This window comes from Dasypus novemcinctus, chromosome 5, assembly GCF_030445035.2.
Source record: "Dasypus novemcinctus isolate mDasNov1 chromosome 5, mDasNov1.1.hap2, whole genome shotgun sequence".
NCBI classification, from domain to species: Eukaryota; Metazoa; Chordata; class Mammalia; order Cingulata; family Dasypodidae; genus Dasypus; species Dasypus novemcinctus.
Window position 1 is genome coordinate 152,483,809 of NC_080677.1, and position 19,024 is coordinate 152,502,832.

Sequence of the window (19,024 nt, forward strand, 5' to 3'; positions counted from 1 at the left end):
CCCTGGAGGGTTCGTTGAAATATTGTTTTCTGAAAATTGGGTTGTCATGTTTGTAATAACTAGAAAACAGGATTCAGAAACTGCGGTGTCTGTGTGTGTTTCTATTTGGCTTTTGTAGCTGTTTTCAGGGAAAACGGCATTCTATTGCCTCTTAATGACAAATGGACTATTGCAATATACTGTCAATTTTAACTCGTCATAATGTTTAATTATATTGTGTCCTTTCAAACATATGGACCATAGATTTGTGTTTCATTTCTCTAGCATTTCTATGTAATATCCAGGATTAGATAGAGGAAAATTTTATGGGAATAATCAAATCTATTATTAAAAGGAAGCTAAAAGATTCCTAATATATTGAGACTAATAATGAGTTTTATTCTAAGATTATTCTTGGCTATTAATGATGGAAATAAGAAAAGGAAAAAAATACAATTTTACTTTGTTGAAAACATCTGCAAGGCATATGGAAGGAGGAATTATAGGAAGTAGAGCTGGAAAGGACCTTCCAGGTTATCCAGTCCAACTTTTTCAGTTGACAAATGAGGAGCTGGGCGCTTAAGATGTGGTGACTTGTCCAAGGCCCAATGACTAGCTAGCCCCAGACTAGAACCCTGAGTGCTTGATGGGTAGGTCTGTGTCCTCCCACTAAAAGCAAAGGGCCGTAGGCATGATTCAAGCTCCTCCATATCTTTGGGGTGAAATCATGGGCCTTTGAGGATGTGGTCATCACTATGATGCCACCAAAGTACAGTTCTCTACTGAGGCCCACCCCTCCAGATAATGAGAGAGCAAGCAAGCCTGCCACGTTGAGAGATTCCTCCATGGAACATCTACAAACAGAAGCTTGCAAACCCTAGCAGTTGTTGGATTAGAGGCTTCGAACCTTACCAGATGATGTCCTGGAATTCACCTGCCTCTCAAGCGGAACCACAAGGAAAGAGACCTTACGAGGATGTGGGGAAGAAATGGATTGAAAGATGAATAAAAACCCTCATTTAGTCTTCCTCCTCTCCACGCCATTCTGGATTATAAGTCTCTGGCCCATTACCTAAACCACAGCACTCACTACTTTCAAACTCACTCTTGTTTCAGGCTGTATTTTATTTGCAAGGAGGTAGGATGCTCAAAAGGGATGAAAAGTGGGCTCGTGTTAGCCTTGAGTTCTAGACCAGGTCTCTCCTGAGTCCCATATGTGAGTTTTCCTAGCTTGCCCTGATTTTTGGTTGATAAATGGAGTACATTATTCATGTGCTGTTTGGAAAGCATTTGTAATCCATCAGAAAAGATAACAGCATGACATTGACCCCAGTTTTCACCTTTGCACCGGGGATCAGGTCTTGCTGGCAGCAGTTAGAGAGGCCCCTTCTTGGCTTTCCTCCTGGCAATAGAAACCAGCCTAGGGCAATCACTGATGGAGCATGTTGGTGCCTTTTCTTAGACACCTGGAGTGGAGAATTAGGGGCTGTTGACCCGAGATGGAGTTAGGGCCTAATGCTCCCAGGGGCATGAAAACTACAATATGGAGCCAGGAAAAGGCACTCCTGTTGAGGGTGGGGGCATGGGGGATGAGTGCTCACCCTTTGTAAAACCCACTTGTGATTGTCTTGCAGGTAGATCTGGGCCTTCTGCGCTTTGTCACAGCTGTCGGGACACAGGGAGCCATCTCGAAGGAAACCAAGAAGAAATACTATGTCAAGGCTTACCGAATAGACATCAGCTCCAATGGGGAAGACTGGATCACCATCAAAGAAGGAAATAAACCTGTCGTAAGTTTGGCTGCCAGCCCCTCCATCCATTCGGTCTTTTTAAACTGGCAATCAATTTTTGCTTGTTTGTTTGGGGTCTTTCTGTCCGGCCTGTTTTACTCTTGAATTGACCTAAAATGAAAAGTGCAATTAGAGGTTTAAAACGGTCTCATGTTCCCAGATCCAGAAGCAAAAAGGAAATTATTCAAAGCCTCCCAAGAAAAGTCAATACCAGCCAAATGAAGTGTCAGGCTCAAGAATTGCTTTAAACACCCCGCAGGGACGTGACTATCCATAGGATAAATGCCCGTGCCCGGCTTTTAGAACCTCAGGGCTGTGTTTGTTGTTGTTGTTTTGTTTTGGTTTTTCCCCTTTGTTTCTTCATTCTCGTTCATAGATTGAGTCTGTCTTCCTCTCTGAAATGGGCTCATTTTAGAAAACGCTTTTCGTCTCTCCTCTCTGCCTTACAAACTAGCTTCCAAAACGTGTCTGGCCGCATCTTGGGAAAGTTAGAGCACGAAGGGGATTTCTTTCTGTTCCCTGGGATCCCACAAACAACCTCCTGCCTCCTTACTGCTTTTCAGTCAGGAGCAACATCCACTCGCCAGGTCCCCGGGGCTCACTGCCCGGATGCATTTGGAACCGAAATGTTTTTCTCGGCCTGCCTGTTTATTTGAAGTTGTACTTGCTCTGATTTACTAATCAAAAGAGTTCTGGGAACTCACAGTTTCCCAAAAATGAACAGCTTGCCACTGGAGGCAGAGTGAAACACGGGGAACCAGAAACAAAAAGTAGTGAAGGGCCAGGTAACTAGAAATCAAGGCTTTGAGATGAGGCCAATTAGCATGTCCTTGTCTCTCTGATTTTCTCCTTCTGGGTCTGGAACTGAGAAAAGTCTGCTTGGGGCTAAGGGAGAAAGGAACCATTAATTCCCTTTGATTAGCTGTAAAGCCACCGCTCTCATTTAGCGGAGGCCAGAAGGAGGCAGAGAGGTGCACAGCTGTTTGCGGGAAGACAAGTTCAAGGCCGCCGTTCCCCCTGGAGGTTCCTTCAGAAGCAGGTTTCCCTCAGGGAACGAAAACCCTCACGGTCAACATTGGTGGAGATGAAGCCGAGCGAATGTTGACCCTAAGTTTCATGACTCACTCTTGTTTTGAGGGAGATTTTTTAAAAAACAGGCTTTAATTCCAACAAACACAAAGGCAAAGAACACAGCGGCAACGGAAGGACGCAGAGAAAGAGCAAACAACTGATCTCCTTTTCTCAGGGAGAGCTGTCCATGCCCCAGAGAGTGCAGCCTTGGGCTAACGCGACTGCAGCCGGCCTCTTCACGCTGAACTGAATGCGCGCGTTTACGTGCTTTTTAGCGAACGTGAAGGTCCCTCCATGTGAACAAAACCGCACCCCCTCAGCCTAGCAACAGACTGCGGGCTTCTCTCTGACGTGGACATGGTGACCTTGTAGGGGAACCCGGGGCTTGGGACCTTCTCCTTCTGGCAGCAACCGCCCCCATGCAGACTGCTTCCCAGAGAGAGATGCTGAAGGAGGACAGAATTCTCTAAAGACCGTCACAGGCTGGGCTAAACTGTGGTAGCAAATTGTCTCTGGAGAAGCATCGGGCTAGCAACCGACTTTGTAAAGCATTTGGCCACGTTCAATTGTGCAGCCGCTTAAACTAAATGGAAGGAAAGCACCGGCCAGATTTTACAAACCCTTCCACCCAGAAGGGAAGAGCCAGCCCGAGGATACTTTAGTCTCCCTCCCTGGGAGGGAAAGTTGGGATGGAAGTTCCTTCTGGCTGATGGGCCCCTAGAATGTGCTAGTGACCCGCCCTGACAGGAGGCCTCCCAGTCCACTGTGCAGAGAAGCAGCGTGCTCGGCGCTCTGGGCAGGGAACCGCAAAGGGTGCTTTCTACTCCAGGGCTGGAGTCAAAACCCAGGAGTGGGGCCAATGGGGGCTGTGTGTTCCACCAGAGGCAGGTCAAATACCAGAGCAGCCCTTAACAGGAAATAGTGTGCATTCCTCAGACAGCTTACAGGAGCACTGCTGCCACCCCTGTCTGGTGCCCGTCACATTTTGCAGTTATGCACCTCACCTTTCTTGTGATTAAATGACTACTTTCAAAACTAGAAGCAGAAGCCCTGGAAAAGCTGGTTTTCAGTTAAAAATCATTTATGACTCAATCAGGGATCTCCAGAGAAGCAGAAGCAATGGGCTGTATGTATATGTAAGTATTAAGAGATTTATCACAAGAGTTGGTTCATGCAACCATGGGGTTTGGTGAGTCTGAATTCTGTAGGGCAGCCACCAGGTAGGAGCTCAATGGTGACAATGAAATCCTCAGGAGAAACAGGCTGGCTGAAGTACAGATAGAAGTTCTTCTTTCTACTGCTGAACTCAGGTCTCCCTTTAAGGCTTCTGACTGGTTGGATGAGGGGATTCCTTTCATTGCTGAAGGCAATCTCCTTTGTTGATTGTAGATGCAATCAACTGCCTAATGATTTCCATCTGTCTAAAGAAGACCCTCACAGTACCCATCGAGCTAGTGATTGCTTGACAAAACAACTGTATACCATAACCTAGTCAAATTGACACATGAAAATAACCATTACAACCACTGAAATGCAATTTTACTAATACCCAAAAAGATATGCTAGGAATAAGAGCTTCAATCAAGAAATGGAGTCAAAAGGGAAGAAGTGGCTTGGCCTAGCATGGTAGCTGGGAATATAACCTAGAATTTTTACTTTTTTTCCCCCTGTAGGGGGCTCCAGGGATTAAAGCTGGGACCTCATATTTGGGAGGCAATTGCTCAACCATTGAGCTACATTCACTCCCCTAACCCAGAATTTTCAAAAGCAGACCCTACAGTGAGCTAAAAAAAAAAAAAAAAAAAAAGTGTTCCTTCAGGGGTCCCTGGGAAAGTAAAATGTCTATAATATTTTGTTAGTCCTTACGGTAAAGTTCATTTCCTATTTTATACATAGTAGCATGTATTCTTTAACAATTATTCTCCTTGTAATAGTGCTTCTAGGATTCCAATTGCTCTGGCCTCTCAGAAAAGTGAGCAGATGATTAGAAGAACATTTTACATTAGACAGGATTCTTTCTGATTGCCATCTTTTAAAAAAATAATTTATGTTGTTAATACTACTTCGATATCAGCTTTGATAGACAATGCTTGGTAGACAACGCTGAAATCGCAAATAATTTTGTGAAAGCATATGTTTGGATTTATTCTGAATCAAAAAGACTTATTTAAAGGGTCCTTTCTCTTCCCATATAGATCTTTCAGGGAAATACCAACCCCACAGAAGTTGTGTTTGGAGTTTTCCCCAAACCACTGATAACTCGATTTGTCCGAATCAAACCTATGACATGGGAAACTGGCATTTCTATGAGATTTGAAGTGTATGGCTGCAAGATAACAGGTAAGCTCCAGCTTTCAGATTGCTTAGTTGGGACTTTGTAAACTTTTAGATATCAGCAGAGAAATTTCGTAAAAAATAGTCATTTTTATGTGGTAGTTAAGAGCATATGCTCTGGCGTTAGACTCTGGGTCCAAATTCTACCTGTACTACTCACTAGCTTGTTTCTTTGGGGAATATACTTACCTTTCAAAGCCTTCCTTATCTCACATGGGAAATAGTCATAATACAAAATATCACATAGGGTTGTTGTGGTTATAGATGAAATAAGTTATGTAAAGCATTTAGCACAGCCTGGCATGTAGTAGCTATTTGTTAAATGGTACCTTTTCCCCTAGTCTTAAGTTCCATAAAGTCAAGAACCAAACTTTTTCTCTCCATTTCCTTGATACACAGAACACTGACTGATAATTCTTAGATTTACAATAAATACTTGTTTCATGGAATGTTTTCTGCCTACTTGATTGTTTTAAGTCTGGAGTCTACAGATGGTCTCATCATCTACAGTTAAGAAGGAGTTTAACTTGAGAATTTCTCTTTTTACTCACTAATCATACTGCCAACTTTCTCTTAGGCTTTTTCTTAATAGATATCTTTTGTTGAATGAATATCCTGAAATTAGAAATCAATTCATAAGTATTTCTAGTTTTTTAGTTTGCTTCTTTTTAACAGGACTTTAAAGTCTCTGTTAAAATAAGGAAATGGCATTAGCCCCTATTTGAGAGATAAGAATAAGGAAATGGCATTAGCCCCCATTTGAGAGATAAGAAACTGCAAGTTCCTGAGAGAGTTTAAGTGGCTAAACAAGTGGCTGGTCAGGATGGAGCTTTCGCCATGCTTGTTTTTCTCATTGTATTTCTCTGGCTACCAGGGCTGCTATTCCTTGCCCACCAATCTCCCTGTAAGACTGCTTTGCATTCTGAAGTAAATAGCCATCACATTAGGATTCCTTTCCATGAAAGCAAATACACTGCAAAGCTTTCATAACAAAAATCAGTACAATGTACACTTCATATTAAGCTGAAAAGTTCAAAAATAGAGTCAGGAGACTGATTCCCCAAAGAGGTGAACAATGTTTCAAAGTTTATGAACTATCTTTCAATATTACCATTTTAGTATATGTATTGGGGCACTGCATTTCTCAGTCCATAAACACTAGCACTATTATTTTTTCTTATCCTCTGTAGCATAATTATTTTTAGAAAAGGGAAATACTAGCTTTTGACAAATTTAAGCAGACTACATAAGGAAAAACCAAATCACCTGGACAATTTTCTGTGAAATTATAAACAATTTGGGGTAGCACTAAGAAAAAAAGCCTATACTTGTTTGTGCTTTCCATTTTAGAAAGATCTGACATCTGATTTCTTACCAAAATGTTACTTATTTCCATCCCAGAGACAGATTTTCTTATTGTTTTAGGATCTAAAATGCAGAAAGTAAAGCCTTAGAGGCAGGAATTGGGTGGAGAAGGCTTTGGAGGGAAGAAAGGGCATTGAAATACTAGGTATAACCTTGACTTTATTTTCAATCAGCAGAACATTCTAGGTCACTTTCAGAGCATTACAAATTTGAGAATCTACTCATAAATCTGCGGAAACAAGGCCACTTGAGGTCAGGATGGAAATTTCTGGCCCATTCCTCCAACCTTATCTCATGGCAACATACCAAAAAAAAAAAAAAAAAAGAGAAGCAAACTTCATAAACGTCATAAAGACTCCAAATGTGTTAATCTGAACTCTGAGTACCCAGGCTCTTGAAGATATCTGCCACATTCTTTTTGTTAAATAAAATGCTTTTTAAAATCCAAATTGCCCTTTTCCATTTTCACAGGGATTTTCCTGAGAGTATAAAGAAAGCAAATGATTTATTAGATTAAAAAAATTAAATGATCTAGTTATTTAAACATCGATGTCTAAAACAGCATATTCTAATACTTGAAACATATTTTATTTTATTATTATTTTAAGTGGCTCATTTTTTTCAAATAAGGCAATTGCACTGCTTTTAATCTCATAGTATTAGTCTCTTAATCATGACCTCTAATATATTTTAGATATTCTTCCTTTAGTAAGATATCATTAATCTCCAAATAATTGGTCTAGGCAGGTTTCCGAAGAGGCCAGTGTATTATAATGATGGTCACACAAGCAGAAATTACACAAACATACCTAGGTTTGGCTCTGGACTGTCCACTTAGTGAATGTATAATCATGGGCAAGTCATTTAGTCCCTCTGGTCTCCACTTCCTGATTGATAAAATTAACAGTAATGCAAATGTACTGAGGATTCAATCAAAGAATTTTTGCCAACACTTGGCTTAGAATAAGTGCTCATTTGTAGTTACATCATCAGCTTGTACTTGGTAGTAATCCCTCGGTGCCAAGGAGGCTCATCCCCGGGAGTCATGTCCCATGCAGGGGGGAAGGCAATGCATCTACATGCTGAGTTTGGCTTAGAGAGTGGCCACATTTGAGCATCGAGTCTCTCAGGAGGTAACTCTTAGGCACCCCACAGCTGTAGGCCTACTTCATATTTCAGGCACACAGGCTCATAATCAGAACCATCAGTATCAAGGGCTCATTGTTGGACCATCTCTCTTTATTGGTCTTTGCCATTGCACTTGGGGGATTGTTATTGTTCCATTGGGAAATGTGACAGAGCTCCCCTGGTCAGGAATTCAGCACTCTCTCACCTGTCGTTTCCAATTGAAACCACTATGAAAATATTCAAACCTTTCTATGTACCCTGTATACATGCCTTGGAGAACTCCCTCCCAACTGTGTGCCCCCCACTAAAGACACCCCACACAAGTGCTCCTCCCTCACCATAGTTGAACCTCTCTGTAGTCCAAAACTTCTTCAAAAAGGAAACCCAGGTTTCCATTAATAGAAAAATGGCTGCTGATGGTCGGGAGAGGGAAGAAGAGATATGGTGTGGGGGCATTTTCAGGATTTGGAGTTGTCCTAGGTGGTGCTGCAGGGATGGATGCTGGACATTGTGTGTCCTGTCATGGCCCACTAGCTGGACTGGGGGAGAGTGTAGACTACAATGTGGACCACTGTACATGTGCTGCAGCGGTGCTCCAGAATGTATTTGCTGGTTGCAGCGGATGTGCCACAATGATGGAAGAGTTTGTTGATGTGGGAGGGGTGGCATGGGTGGGGTGGGGGTTATATGGGGACCTCATATTTTTTTAATGTAACATTTAAAAGAAAATAAAGAAAAAAATGAAAAAAAGAATAAATTTGGGTATTAAAAAATGAAATATATTATTTAAAAAAAAAGAATAAGTTCTCATTAAATGGCACCCAGTAAATTAAGGCAGACCATGGAGTTCAAGAAGTTGAACCCAGACTAAGGCCCAACAAGCAGAGCTCCTCATAAGGCAATGACATCAGAATTTTCTTCTTGGTTAGCAGAAGCTGATACCTTCCTTCTTCTCAAGGCCAGGATTCCCCACCTACCCTGCCCAGACTGGGAGATTAATGAAAGAGGCATAGGACTGTGGTATCTCAGCTGGATGAGAACAGGGGTCTTGTTTGCCATATTTTCTATTGTGTCCTGTAGGCCTGGAACACAATAAATGCTCAATGGTTACTTTTTGAATGGATGAATGAATGAATTGCTATCTTAGTTGTGCCTACTGACACACAGGTGACTGGACCTCAAATTGCACCCTCTTCTTTTTTAATTGAAATCCTAACTCAGTCTCCCTGGATTAAACATATGTTAGAAGTTTTCTGTATGAACACATCACTTGATTTCCAAGGTATCCAGAGGCTTATGGTTTTGGGTTATTGTTTTGTTTTTCTTTTTAACTTTTTATTATGGAAAATGTTAAACATAAACAAACTTACCAAAAAATGTAATGTACACCCATGTACACATCACCCACCTCCAACAATGATCAACATTTTGCCAATCTTGAATCTTCTATACCTCTGCCTAGTGACCAACTCCAATCTCAGTTATCATTTTATGCACTTCTTTTTTCTCTTTTATTTTTAAAGGAGTTTTAGATTACATAAATGTTATCAAAATACAGTGGATTCCTATATATCCTACCTCCTCTGCCTCTCACATTTTCCATTTTAAATAATATCTTTCATGAGTGTGGTACATCTGTTGTAATTGATGAACACATTGAAGCATTGCTACTAAGCACAGTCTATAGCTTACATTATGGTTTACACTTTGTACCACACAACTTTATAGGTTTTGACAAAATGTAGAATGGCTTCTATCTGTCATTGCAATAACATGTAGAACAATTCCAATGTCCCCAAAACGCCCCATGTTATACCTGCTCTTCCTTCTCCCTCCGCTCAGAAACTCTGGTGACCACTGTGTTTACGTCAGTGTTACAAGTTCTTCCATTACTAGAATAATAATGTCTACTTTAGTCCATAGTTGTATTCCCTCTTACGTTTGTTCTTTCTTCCTCAATCTTCAGGATTTTGGTTTGATGATGCCCACTCTGCTTCTGACTGAGAGGGAGTTTAGATCCCATGGGACAGATGGATGGAACTGTCTTGCTTGCAGTTGTAGATACACTCTGTTTTTGGATGGGCATTGTCCATCATCATCTCCTTGTTAGTTGTCCTGGGTGAGTCCAATGAACTGGAGAGTAGGTGTTAGCTACAATCTGCTGAGATTCAAGGCTCAACTGGCATATGAATAGCCCAGTGATTTAAATCTCTTGGACACATTTAGTGGATATAGTGGCAATTATAGGTTCAAATAAAAGGGACAGAAGAAGGGAAGTGGACTTGGTCCAATGAATAGAGCATCCACCTACCACATGGGAGTCCGCAGTTCAAACCCTGGGCCTCCTTGACCCATGTGGAGCTGGCCCATCACAGTGCTGATGTGCTCAAGGAGTACTGTGCCACATAGGGGTGTCCCCTGTGTAGGGGAGCCCCATGCACAAGGAGTGTGCCCCGTAAGGAGAGCCACCCAGCATGAAAGGGGAGAGAAATAATTTTTTTTAAAAAGGGACAGAAGAACAATATGAAGAAAAATTATAAATGAGTCTAACTCTGATACACTGGGGAGATGGATTATCATATATTCCAAGGTAAGGCCTTCCAACAGGGTGCTGATTTCTTGGGGTTGTCTGCCTTGCCCATGGTGTCTAGATGTCTCTAGATCCCTCAGGAGCAACCCTGCTTGAGGCAATGTTTACTGGGACAATTAGTGAAATCCTCCAGAGGTGTGCTGGAGCCCCATGTTTTTAACCTAAGTTTTGAGACCAGAAATTGCCTTTTCGAAAGATAGTGATCCTGGAAAATCCAGAGTAAGCAATGGTGTGTCGACATACAAAGATATAAAGAAAATAAGGTTGGCACAAACCATTCTGCTTTATAGGTGAATTGATGAAGCATTTTTGGAAGAAGGCCTCATCATTTTGGCACAGATGGAACTTTATGAAAATCTTAGAGTTACTGCTTGATGTAGGAAAACACACAATGGATTCTGTGGTCTGGTGTTAGTTAACCAGAAGTCTGTTAACTGGTGCTTCCACACATCCCATTCTGCACATCAAAGTTCACAGTACAATCTCAGACACCACAGGATCCAGAGGTACTTTCTGAATCATCAAGGGAAGATTAAATTATGCTCATTTAGCATCTCCCATCAAATTCAATTGTTACCTTTTCACTTTTAGAAAATTGGCTGACTGGGTGCAATATATCTCAGTTTTCCCACTAAAGCTGAATACAGAGATTTCACTGTAAAATAATGTTGCTGAAAATAACCACCTCAATCACCTCTCACACCTAGGATAGGTGTTGAGTTTTCTGAATAAGATTGCCAGGTAAAGTACAGGATGTCCAGGCAAATTTGATGCAGTTAAACACCAAATATTTTTTAGTGTAAGTTGCAATATTTGGGATACACTTATACTTAAAAAAAAAAATCATGGTTTTTCTAAAAATCAAATGTAGCTAGGCACCCTGTTTTGTTTTTGTTTGTTTTGTTTTGAGTTGGTTTGGGTTGGGTTTGTTTTTGTTTTTGTTTTTGTTTTCTAAATATGGAGGGTTCAAAGGGTTCAACTTGTAGCCAAACTACAGCTGGGCTAGTCCACCTTGGAAGAATGGAGTTAGAGCCTCACATTTCATTCACACCCTGAATTGTTAATAAAAATTTCCTAACCTCATGGTTAGAAGTGAGTCATTGAGGTTTTGGGTTAATGGCAAGTCAAAGTGCCCTCACTGTGTTTTCGGATGAGGCAGACATTCAAAAGGAGTAACTGTCTAACTATGGGTGCTGGATGGGGTGGCTGGGTGGGGGCAGGCATCTCCAACTGAGTGACTCTGTAAACTGCTGTCCCCCCAGCTCAGCATTAGAGAAAGGACATTAATCCGGTCAAGGTTCTGCTTGCCTTACAATGGTCAAGATAATTATGTTTTTCTTCAAATGACATCTCCTCCCCATTACCAGCTAAATATTGTCTTTATAAAAGCTGGTTTTGAACCAGGCAGGTGTGACCACAGTGGCCAACAAATGTGACTACTATTTTTAACATTATGGTTTCATAGTTGCCTGGTAAAATTGTGTTTATAAATCTCTTTTTAATCCCCAGTGAGTTTATTCTCAAATACTGTGGCTGAATTGCGGGAAAATAAGAAAATGATAGCTGCTTTTTATTGTATTAAGAAGTTATTCATTTAACAAATATTTGTTGAGCAAGTACTATGTATAAAAAAAGGGCACAATGAATCATAGGAAATAGAAAAATATGTCTTAGTTCATGCCCTCAAAAGACTTAAAATCTGGAGAGATTAATAACAGCAACCCATGGAAAGGAATATGGACATCAAAGTACAAGAAACACAGATAAAGTGCTGTAAAGAAGAAGAGAAAAGGAAAGTTATGTCCAGTTGGAGAAATGGAAAAACTGAATAATGATGTGGCATTCAAAAACAGGTGAAAATTTTAAGAGGTTCAGATAGTGGGAAGGGCAAGACACCTGGGAATTGCTAGCAGAGGGAATAGAATGTGAGAAAGTCTCTTCAGAAGTGAAGAAATCATTCACCTCAGTTGACTCTAACAAGAGATTTGTGTAGAAGGACAGAGGAGAGACCTTGGAAGGACATGATGTGGAAAGTGGGAAAGGACATGCAGAGTTCCTAGGTGAGCAGACACTCCAGGTTTGAGTATAGAAATGACATGATCCAAACTGTACAACTCATGTGGAAAGTAAGTATTAACATTCAGCTGGTAACACCCATGTATTGTAATTGCATTAGATGCAGGCCTCTCTGGGTGATTATATTTTTAAGGAAAACCTTGATTAAATAATGCAGACATGAATTGTTTCAAAGAAGAATAAGCTATCATTCCTGTGCATGTCCTTGATTGGGAGAACATTTTCCATGCACAATTTTGAAAGAATCATTGAAATATTGGACATGTTGTTATGAAGTCACCAATCATCTAATAGATGATTGATGCGCTCCTTGTGCTTAGCATTCTGCTGGTGACTGCAGAAGATGTAAAAAGATGTGTGATGCTGTTCCTTGCCTTGAGGAATTTATAATCTAGAGATGGATGGAAGACCAACACACCTAAAATATCTCAAAGAGAGTGTACAACTGAACTCTGCTGCTGACTGCCCATGCCATCATATTTTTGAGAAAGGGGAGCTCAGAATAAAGGCAAGGGTCTTTTGAGAAGATTTCATGTCAAGTCTTAACCTGGGTCTTAGAGTTTGGTCAGAATTTAGTTCTGCCAGAGGTAGGAGAGGGGACACAGCAGGAACATTTTGAGCACAAGCCATGAGGGGAATCATCCCTAGAAGAAGAAAATAGATTTGCCGGGATTTACAATCAGCAGTAGGAAATAAGAGTAGATGAATAGGGTAAACCCAAAATGAGGGCCTTGAATGCCAGATAGAGGATGTTAATCATCATCCTATAGCTAATGGGGAGTCGTGGAAGGTTTTTAAGCATGAGAAGGACATGACAAAGATGAGGTTTGATGAAAAATCACTTGGCAGTTACGTGGAGCCTTGATGCAAGCCGAGGGTCTGGAAGACCAACCAGGACACCATTTTCCCACTCTGGCCATGAGAGCTTGGGTCAGAGTAATGTCAGAAGAAATGGAGGCCACGAGGCAGTTCCAAGATACTTTATTCTTTTTTAAAGAAAACATGGCAAGATTTGGTAGAAAAAGTAAAATGTAAAATAGGGAAAAACAAGATTTTGTGGCAGAAACCACAAAATCAGTGACGCCACTGATTAAAATACATGGTTCAGTAAGGGATTCAGTGTCAAGAAAAAGAGGACTGTTTGAGTTTGTACATGGTACATTTGAGATGACAAAAGGATGTTCCTGTTGAAAGATCCTAGCATAATTAGAAATGGGGTGGGGGTGGGGACAGCCAAGAGCAAAGACAGGCATAATCCTTCAACAGTCAATCCAAATGCCAACTTCTTTGGAAAGCCCCCTCTTTACCTCTCCAAGCTGAGTCAAGAACTTTCTTTCTCTCTATCTCCTTTTCACCTTCTTCTCATCACCTCATCACCTTCTTTTTACCTTTGTTTTAGCAACTCCCTTGCTGTTGGAATTATTTATTTATATATCTCTCAAGCCATCATAAACTATGAATTTGGACAGGGCCTATAATTGATCTAAAGATAGCTTTGGGCTGCCAAAGAGAGTGGGGCATCAAAGGTTTGGCATTAAACCTAGAAGAAGATGTTCTTATTGAAGAGTTTCTTTACCAGAATATGAGTGTAGGGAGAGGAGTTCTGAAAGAGCAGAAGAAAGGTTTGAAAGGGAGAGGGCTCTAGTTCAATGGAGAATATTCCAGAGATTTAAAAAATTATATGAGTGGGTAAAAACAATGTTTCTATTCAAATTTTGTTGTCTCTTTTTCTAAGAGTGGAGTCTCCCGGAAAATCATTTCACCTGTTGATTTCACCCCGTCCCTTAGATTATCCTTGCTCTGGAATGCTGGGCATGGTGTCTGGACTCATTTCCGACTCCCAGATTACAGCATCCAACCAAGGGGAGAGAAACTGGATGCCTGAAAATATCCGCCTGGTGACCAGCCGTTCCGGCTGGGCGCTGCCACCCGCGCCTCACCCCTACCTAAACGAGTGGCTCCAGGTTGACCTGGGGGAGGAGAAGATTGTGAGGGGCGTCATCATTCAGGGCGGGAAGCACCGGGAGAACAAGGTGTTCATGAGGAAATTCAAGATCGGGTACAGCAACAATGGCTCGGACTGGAAGATGATCATGGACGACAGCAAGCGCAAGGCCAAGGTGAGGGGTCTTGGGGGAGGGAGTGGCTCCCCAGGGCGGAAGCCATTCCTCGGGTCCTTGATTTAAATCCTGAGGAAGTGCTACTTCTTCTTTCCTTTAAGCGTTGAGATCACTGCAGGTGGGTAAAGATGCCAGTCAAGTCCCCCGATTCTGGAATGGCGGGCTGGAAGTGACAACTGAGATAAACACAGAATAGGAATGGCATTGCTGGTCACCTTCCCCTGGGCGGGGTCACCCCAGATAGCTCAGCAGGTCTCCAGGAGATAGGGCAGCAGCAAGGGTGGGGGAGAGGAGGAGGACAGCTCCATGGGGAGGAGCCTCTCCTACCCAACCCGGCATTAAGGGCGTTTTTAAATGCATTGGAATCTTCTACACTGCATTTGGCTCTTGATTACCCAGTGAAAAAGGAAATGGAATCTCAATGTAAAAATATTCTGAAATTCACCAGAACACATGGGATGATTTTTTTTTCTATAGACGTCAAAAATTATATTTTACTTAGGCCGATAGTTAAATTTATTTGCATTTCCCAAGCACACATCACTAACTGGGAAAGGGGGCCCAGAAGTACACTGGGCGGCCAGGAAGCCTGTTTGGGATTAAAATAAGTAATCAATCCAGAGACAAGCAGAAGGTTCGGTTTTGTCTGCAATGTGGGAATTTCATGCAGCGGATGATACTTCTGACCACCAGCGTAATTGGCCTTTTGCTGCCAGCCCGTCCATCCCTGCTTTGCCCCCGACCTACTCCCCTTGTGAAAAAACTTTTTAGTTCTTTGGAGGGACTATTACGCTCACTCCCGTGGCTTAAAATGGTGACTCAGGCCACAGGCTTTGCAGGCAGGAGATACACCTCGCCTGCTCCCAGCCTCCACTCACCCCAGATGGCTCTGCCTTCCCTGTGCTAGAGTCCCCACCCTCCGGAGGGCTGTGCCTTCTCAGATCTAAGATTTCTCTCCCATCACTTCTTCAGCCAACTTTCAGCTTCTAAATGCTTTTCAGTGTTATTTTCTTCTATGTGTAGCCAGCTTCTTTCTCCTGTCCATTCCATCTCTCCTGTTGCTTTTGTGAATACAATTTTTTTTTAAGTGAAGAAAAAAAGTAAAATAAATGTCAGAAACCAGAGTTCCCCAAAGAGCCAATCTCCTCTGCTGCGCAGGGAGCATGTGATTTCATCCCAAAGTGTGAATATGCTGCAAATCAACAGCTTCTTGGAACTGCTGCCGGGTGGAAGGGTGTGCTGTTTTGACATGTTCCTCAACACTGTAGTTCTAAGAGAGAAAGAAAACAAATCACCATATGCTTTTGATAGGCTGCCTCATCCACTTCCCGGTCTTTTGTTATCTAATCCAAGCACCCGCACCCGTAGTCAGGTCTCAGACTAGCACAAGCTAGCACTCTGTTCAGTACAGCGGTGGAGAGGGCCGTCCCACCTGAAGCCTTCACCTCGTTTTCACCTTCGACAAAAAAACTCAATTCAGGATTGGTCAGATGTGTTCCACTTCATTCCTAACGTGTGACTCTATCCATCCTCATCTTCCTGTGATATGTAAACTCATAAAAACGTCTAAATTAAGTATAGAACCCAGGCTGTAATTCCTAACATGGCCTCCCACTGAAATAAAATTTTTAAAATGAAAAAGGAAACTGGTAAAACCTTCATTTTAGGAGCAACACCTACTTTAATATTTTATGAAGGTATTTAAAATATTCTATATTTAAATTTATGAATGGAGTTTAGCTGCTTAAGATGCCAAGGGCCTTTTATTTATGAGTGAAATGAGCCATCGGTTTCGTGAAATAAAACAACACTTTAATTGGAATTTAAATCCTTTTTTTCCTTTTCTTCACCCCCTACTCCCAAATAGTGCATAATAGACAGAGTCTTTGAAATAATACGACTTTTGAAGAAAAGACAGGAAATCCAAACACTCAAAGTCCTCTTCTTCTAAAAAATGGTTAGTAAAAGAATGTCAAGATCTTCACAAGCAATCTTAGGTTATCAAAGTTAACCCAGTTCCCTATGGTTTTTCAATGCTAATATTCTTTTGAACTTACCACTGCCAGCTTTTACAACGTATTTACATTGGGTTAATTCTTCTCTCAAGTTAAAATCAAAAGAGCCTGGGATTCTACATGAATACTTCTTGTCAGTGATCTCTGGATCTCTGTTACCACTTATAGAACTTGCATGTGTGGTGATGATATTTTCATTATCATAAGTATCTTACAACTTAATTGGACCTAGCAGTAATCTATGCCAGATCCTCATTTTAGGCAGTAATTGGAGTTCCATCAAAGAGTGCAGAACCCCAATAGTGAGTTTACTCCTGAAAACAATAGGAGGAATCTTTCATTGGGAGGAGAGGTCTATGTTCACCATGTACTTTTGGATTCCTGGAAACTTTGTGGGGTGGAAAAGCCAATTAATTCTGCTTCCAGAACCTGGCAACCCCCCAGTTGTTTGGTTATGTGACAACCTGCCCAATCTCTCTTCACTTACACACTTGTACTTTATGGTCATAACATTTCCATCACTGAATGGGTCTTCCTTTATCCTGGTCATGATGAGTTGACTCAGAGATTGGGCATGTTTTCTGCTTTTGACAGGTGTGGACTTGGAATGGCCAGCTACTCAATCTGTCCAACCGGATTTGGAAGAACAAGTTGCATCAAATTTAATGAAACTACATTTGTGACCTTGAGCACAGATACTCCCTGGACCTCAGGGTTCCCATCTACGAAAAGGAGATGAAACTAGATTATTTTTCAGGGCAGAGACAACGTAGAGGTTGAAGGGCACCTGTTAAGTTCCCTGGCATTTGAATCCTGACTCTGATACTTACTATATGGCTGTAAGCAAATGACTTGATCCTAATCTATAAAATGAAGGTAATAATAGAATTTACCTCACAGAGTCATTTTGAAGATTAAATGAGTTTATATTTTTAAAGCACGCTGAACATTACATAGTGTTTGATATATAAAGGGACATTCCCTGTGAAAAGACTATTTAATTTTTCTAATTCCCCCTTCCTCCCATTTTGGATGGGATTAAGCATGGTGTTAGAGAAAGAGGGTTTAGAGAGGTTTAGGCATTTTTTGGAAAAGCAAACAGGTCTAGTCATTGCTCCCTTTCCCTATGTTTCCACTGAAGGATTTTGATCTTGCTGTCAATTTTTAAAAAAGGAAGTAAAATAATCTAGCAGCAGCACTGGCAATGAGTGACGGAGCACCTGAAAAATGTCACAGTGACTTCAAATTGGGAATACACTTCAAAAGAGATGCAGATTCGTGCTGCAGTTCAACCAGGTCTCAGAGCATACCAATAGGACGCTTGCTACTTACTGTCAGTGAGCAGGTACTTCTTTAGTAAATAGCAGTTTTGATGGATTGGAATAACCCAAGTACCTGAGAAAACATCATTTGCCTTAGGTTAAATTCACTGGTGCCTCCTTCAGGGGTTTAATTCCTCTCCCTTCTAGAGGGCCAACTTTCAGCAAAACCAGGCTCTAACAGGAGTGCTCATAGGAAATGCATTGTCTTTCATGAGCTCTGAAAAATGGCAAGTTCTCTTCCTGAGCTATCTTCCACACCTCAGAGAAGTGATAAAGGTATCACTTCGCCAGGGCACACATCAGCGTATCATTTAAAAACGTGTCTCATTAAATCCTTAGCTTCTCGGGTAGCTTCAGCACGTTCTCTGAAGGTTCTAAGAAATGACATCTGTCACTTCCTGGGGAAGGTTTAGATATTTCTTTCTTCTGGTTTATTTAAGACTGTCAGTCACTTATGGACTGGTAGAATCAGGCCCATTTCTTTGCCTTATTAAGAGTCCCAGAGGAAGGAAGAAACAACTGCTGAAAGGGACGGCTTTGTTTTTCTTAAAACCCGTATTTTTCATGCTTCACAGTCTTTCGAGGGCAACAACAACTATGACACACCTGAGCTACGGACTTTTCCACCTCTTTCCACACGATTCATCAGGATCTATCCCGAGAGAGCCACTCATGGCGGACTAGGGCTACGAATGGAGCTGCTGGGCTGTGAAGTGGAAGGTAATTGGAACTAGCATCTTTTCTAGTTTTTCCCTCCTTTTTCATGCATCTATGCCCCTGATGGTGTTGTCACAAATTGCCACCCTTTCCTCTGCCTGCCAGCCAGTGGGGCTCAGCAGGCTGGCACACACCAGGAATTACACCCTTGCCGCGATTGTTTGCAGAACCCTCCCCAGATCCTGTGGACTTGTCTCTTTGGCCTCTTTCAATGCCATGCTGAGGCCTATTTCTGGTCCAAGTTCTTGTCTGTGAGGCTGGCTCCCGCCACCTTCTAGCAGGAAACAGCATTTGACAGGCTGAGGCAGCAGTGCATCATCTTGGGTCTTTTGTTTTTGCTGTTGTTGTTTATAGGTACTGCAGAGAAACAAAACTTTACTTGAACTAATTTATACCATAGTGCTGGGAGGTCTGTTTAAGGACTTTGCTGCATAATAAACCTAGGTGATGGCATGGAGGTAATGTCAATGATGAATTCAGTGACCTCAGGACTGCCATCTCTGCATTTCTTAACATA

General features: G+C 41.7%; 1 protein-coding gene across 11 annotated transcripts in view; it reads left to right on the plus strand.

Annotated features, from left to right (window-relative positions):
- NRP1 (neuropilin 1) overlaps positions 1–19,024 on the plus strand; it is a 162,470-nt gene that overhangs the window by 97,724 nt on the left and 45,722 nt on the right. For all 11 annotated transcript variants that reach the window (XM_058297698.2, XM_058297697.1, XM_071215438.1 and 8 more), the window contains 4 exons: positions 1,614–1,769; positions 5,036–5,180; positions 14,122–14,453; positions 18,366–18,510. In XM_058297698.2, the coding sequence (XP_058153681.1) occupies positions 1,614–1,769; positions 5,036–5,180; positions 14,122–14,453; positions 18,366–18,510 (778 nt within the window). The remainder of the gene's footprint in view (positions 1–1,613; positions 1,770–5,035; positions 5,181–14,121; positions 14,454–18,365; positions 18,511–19,024) is intronic.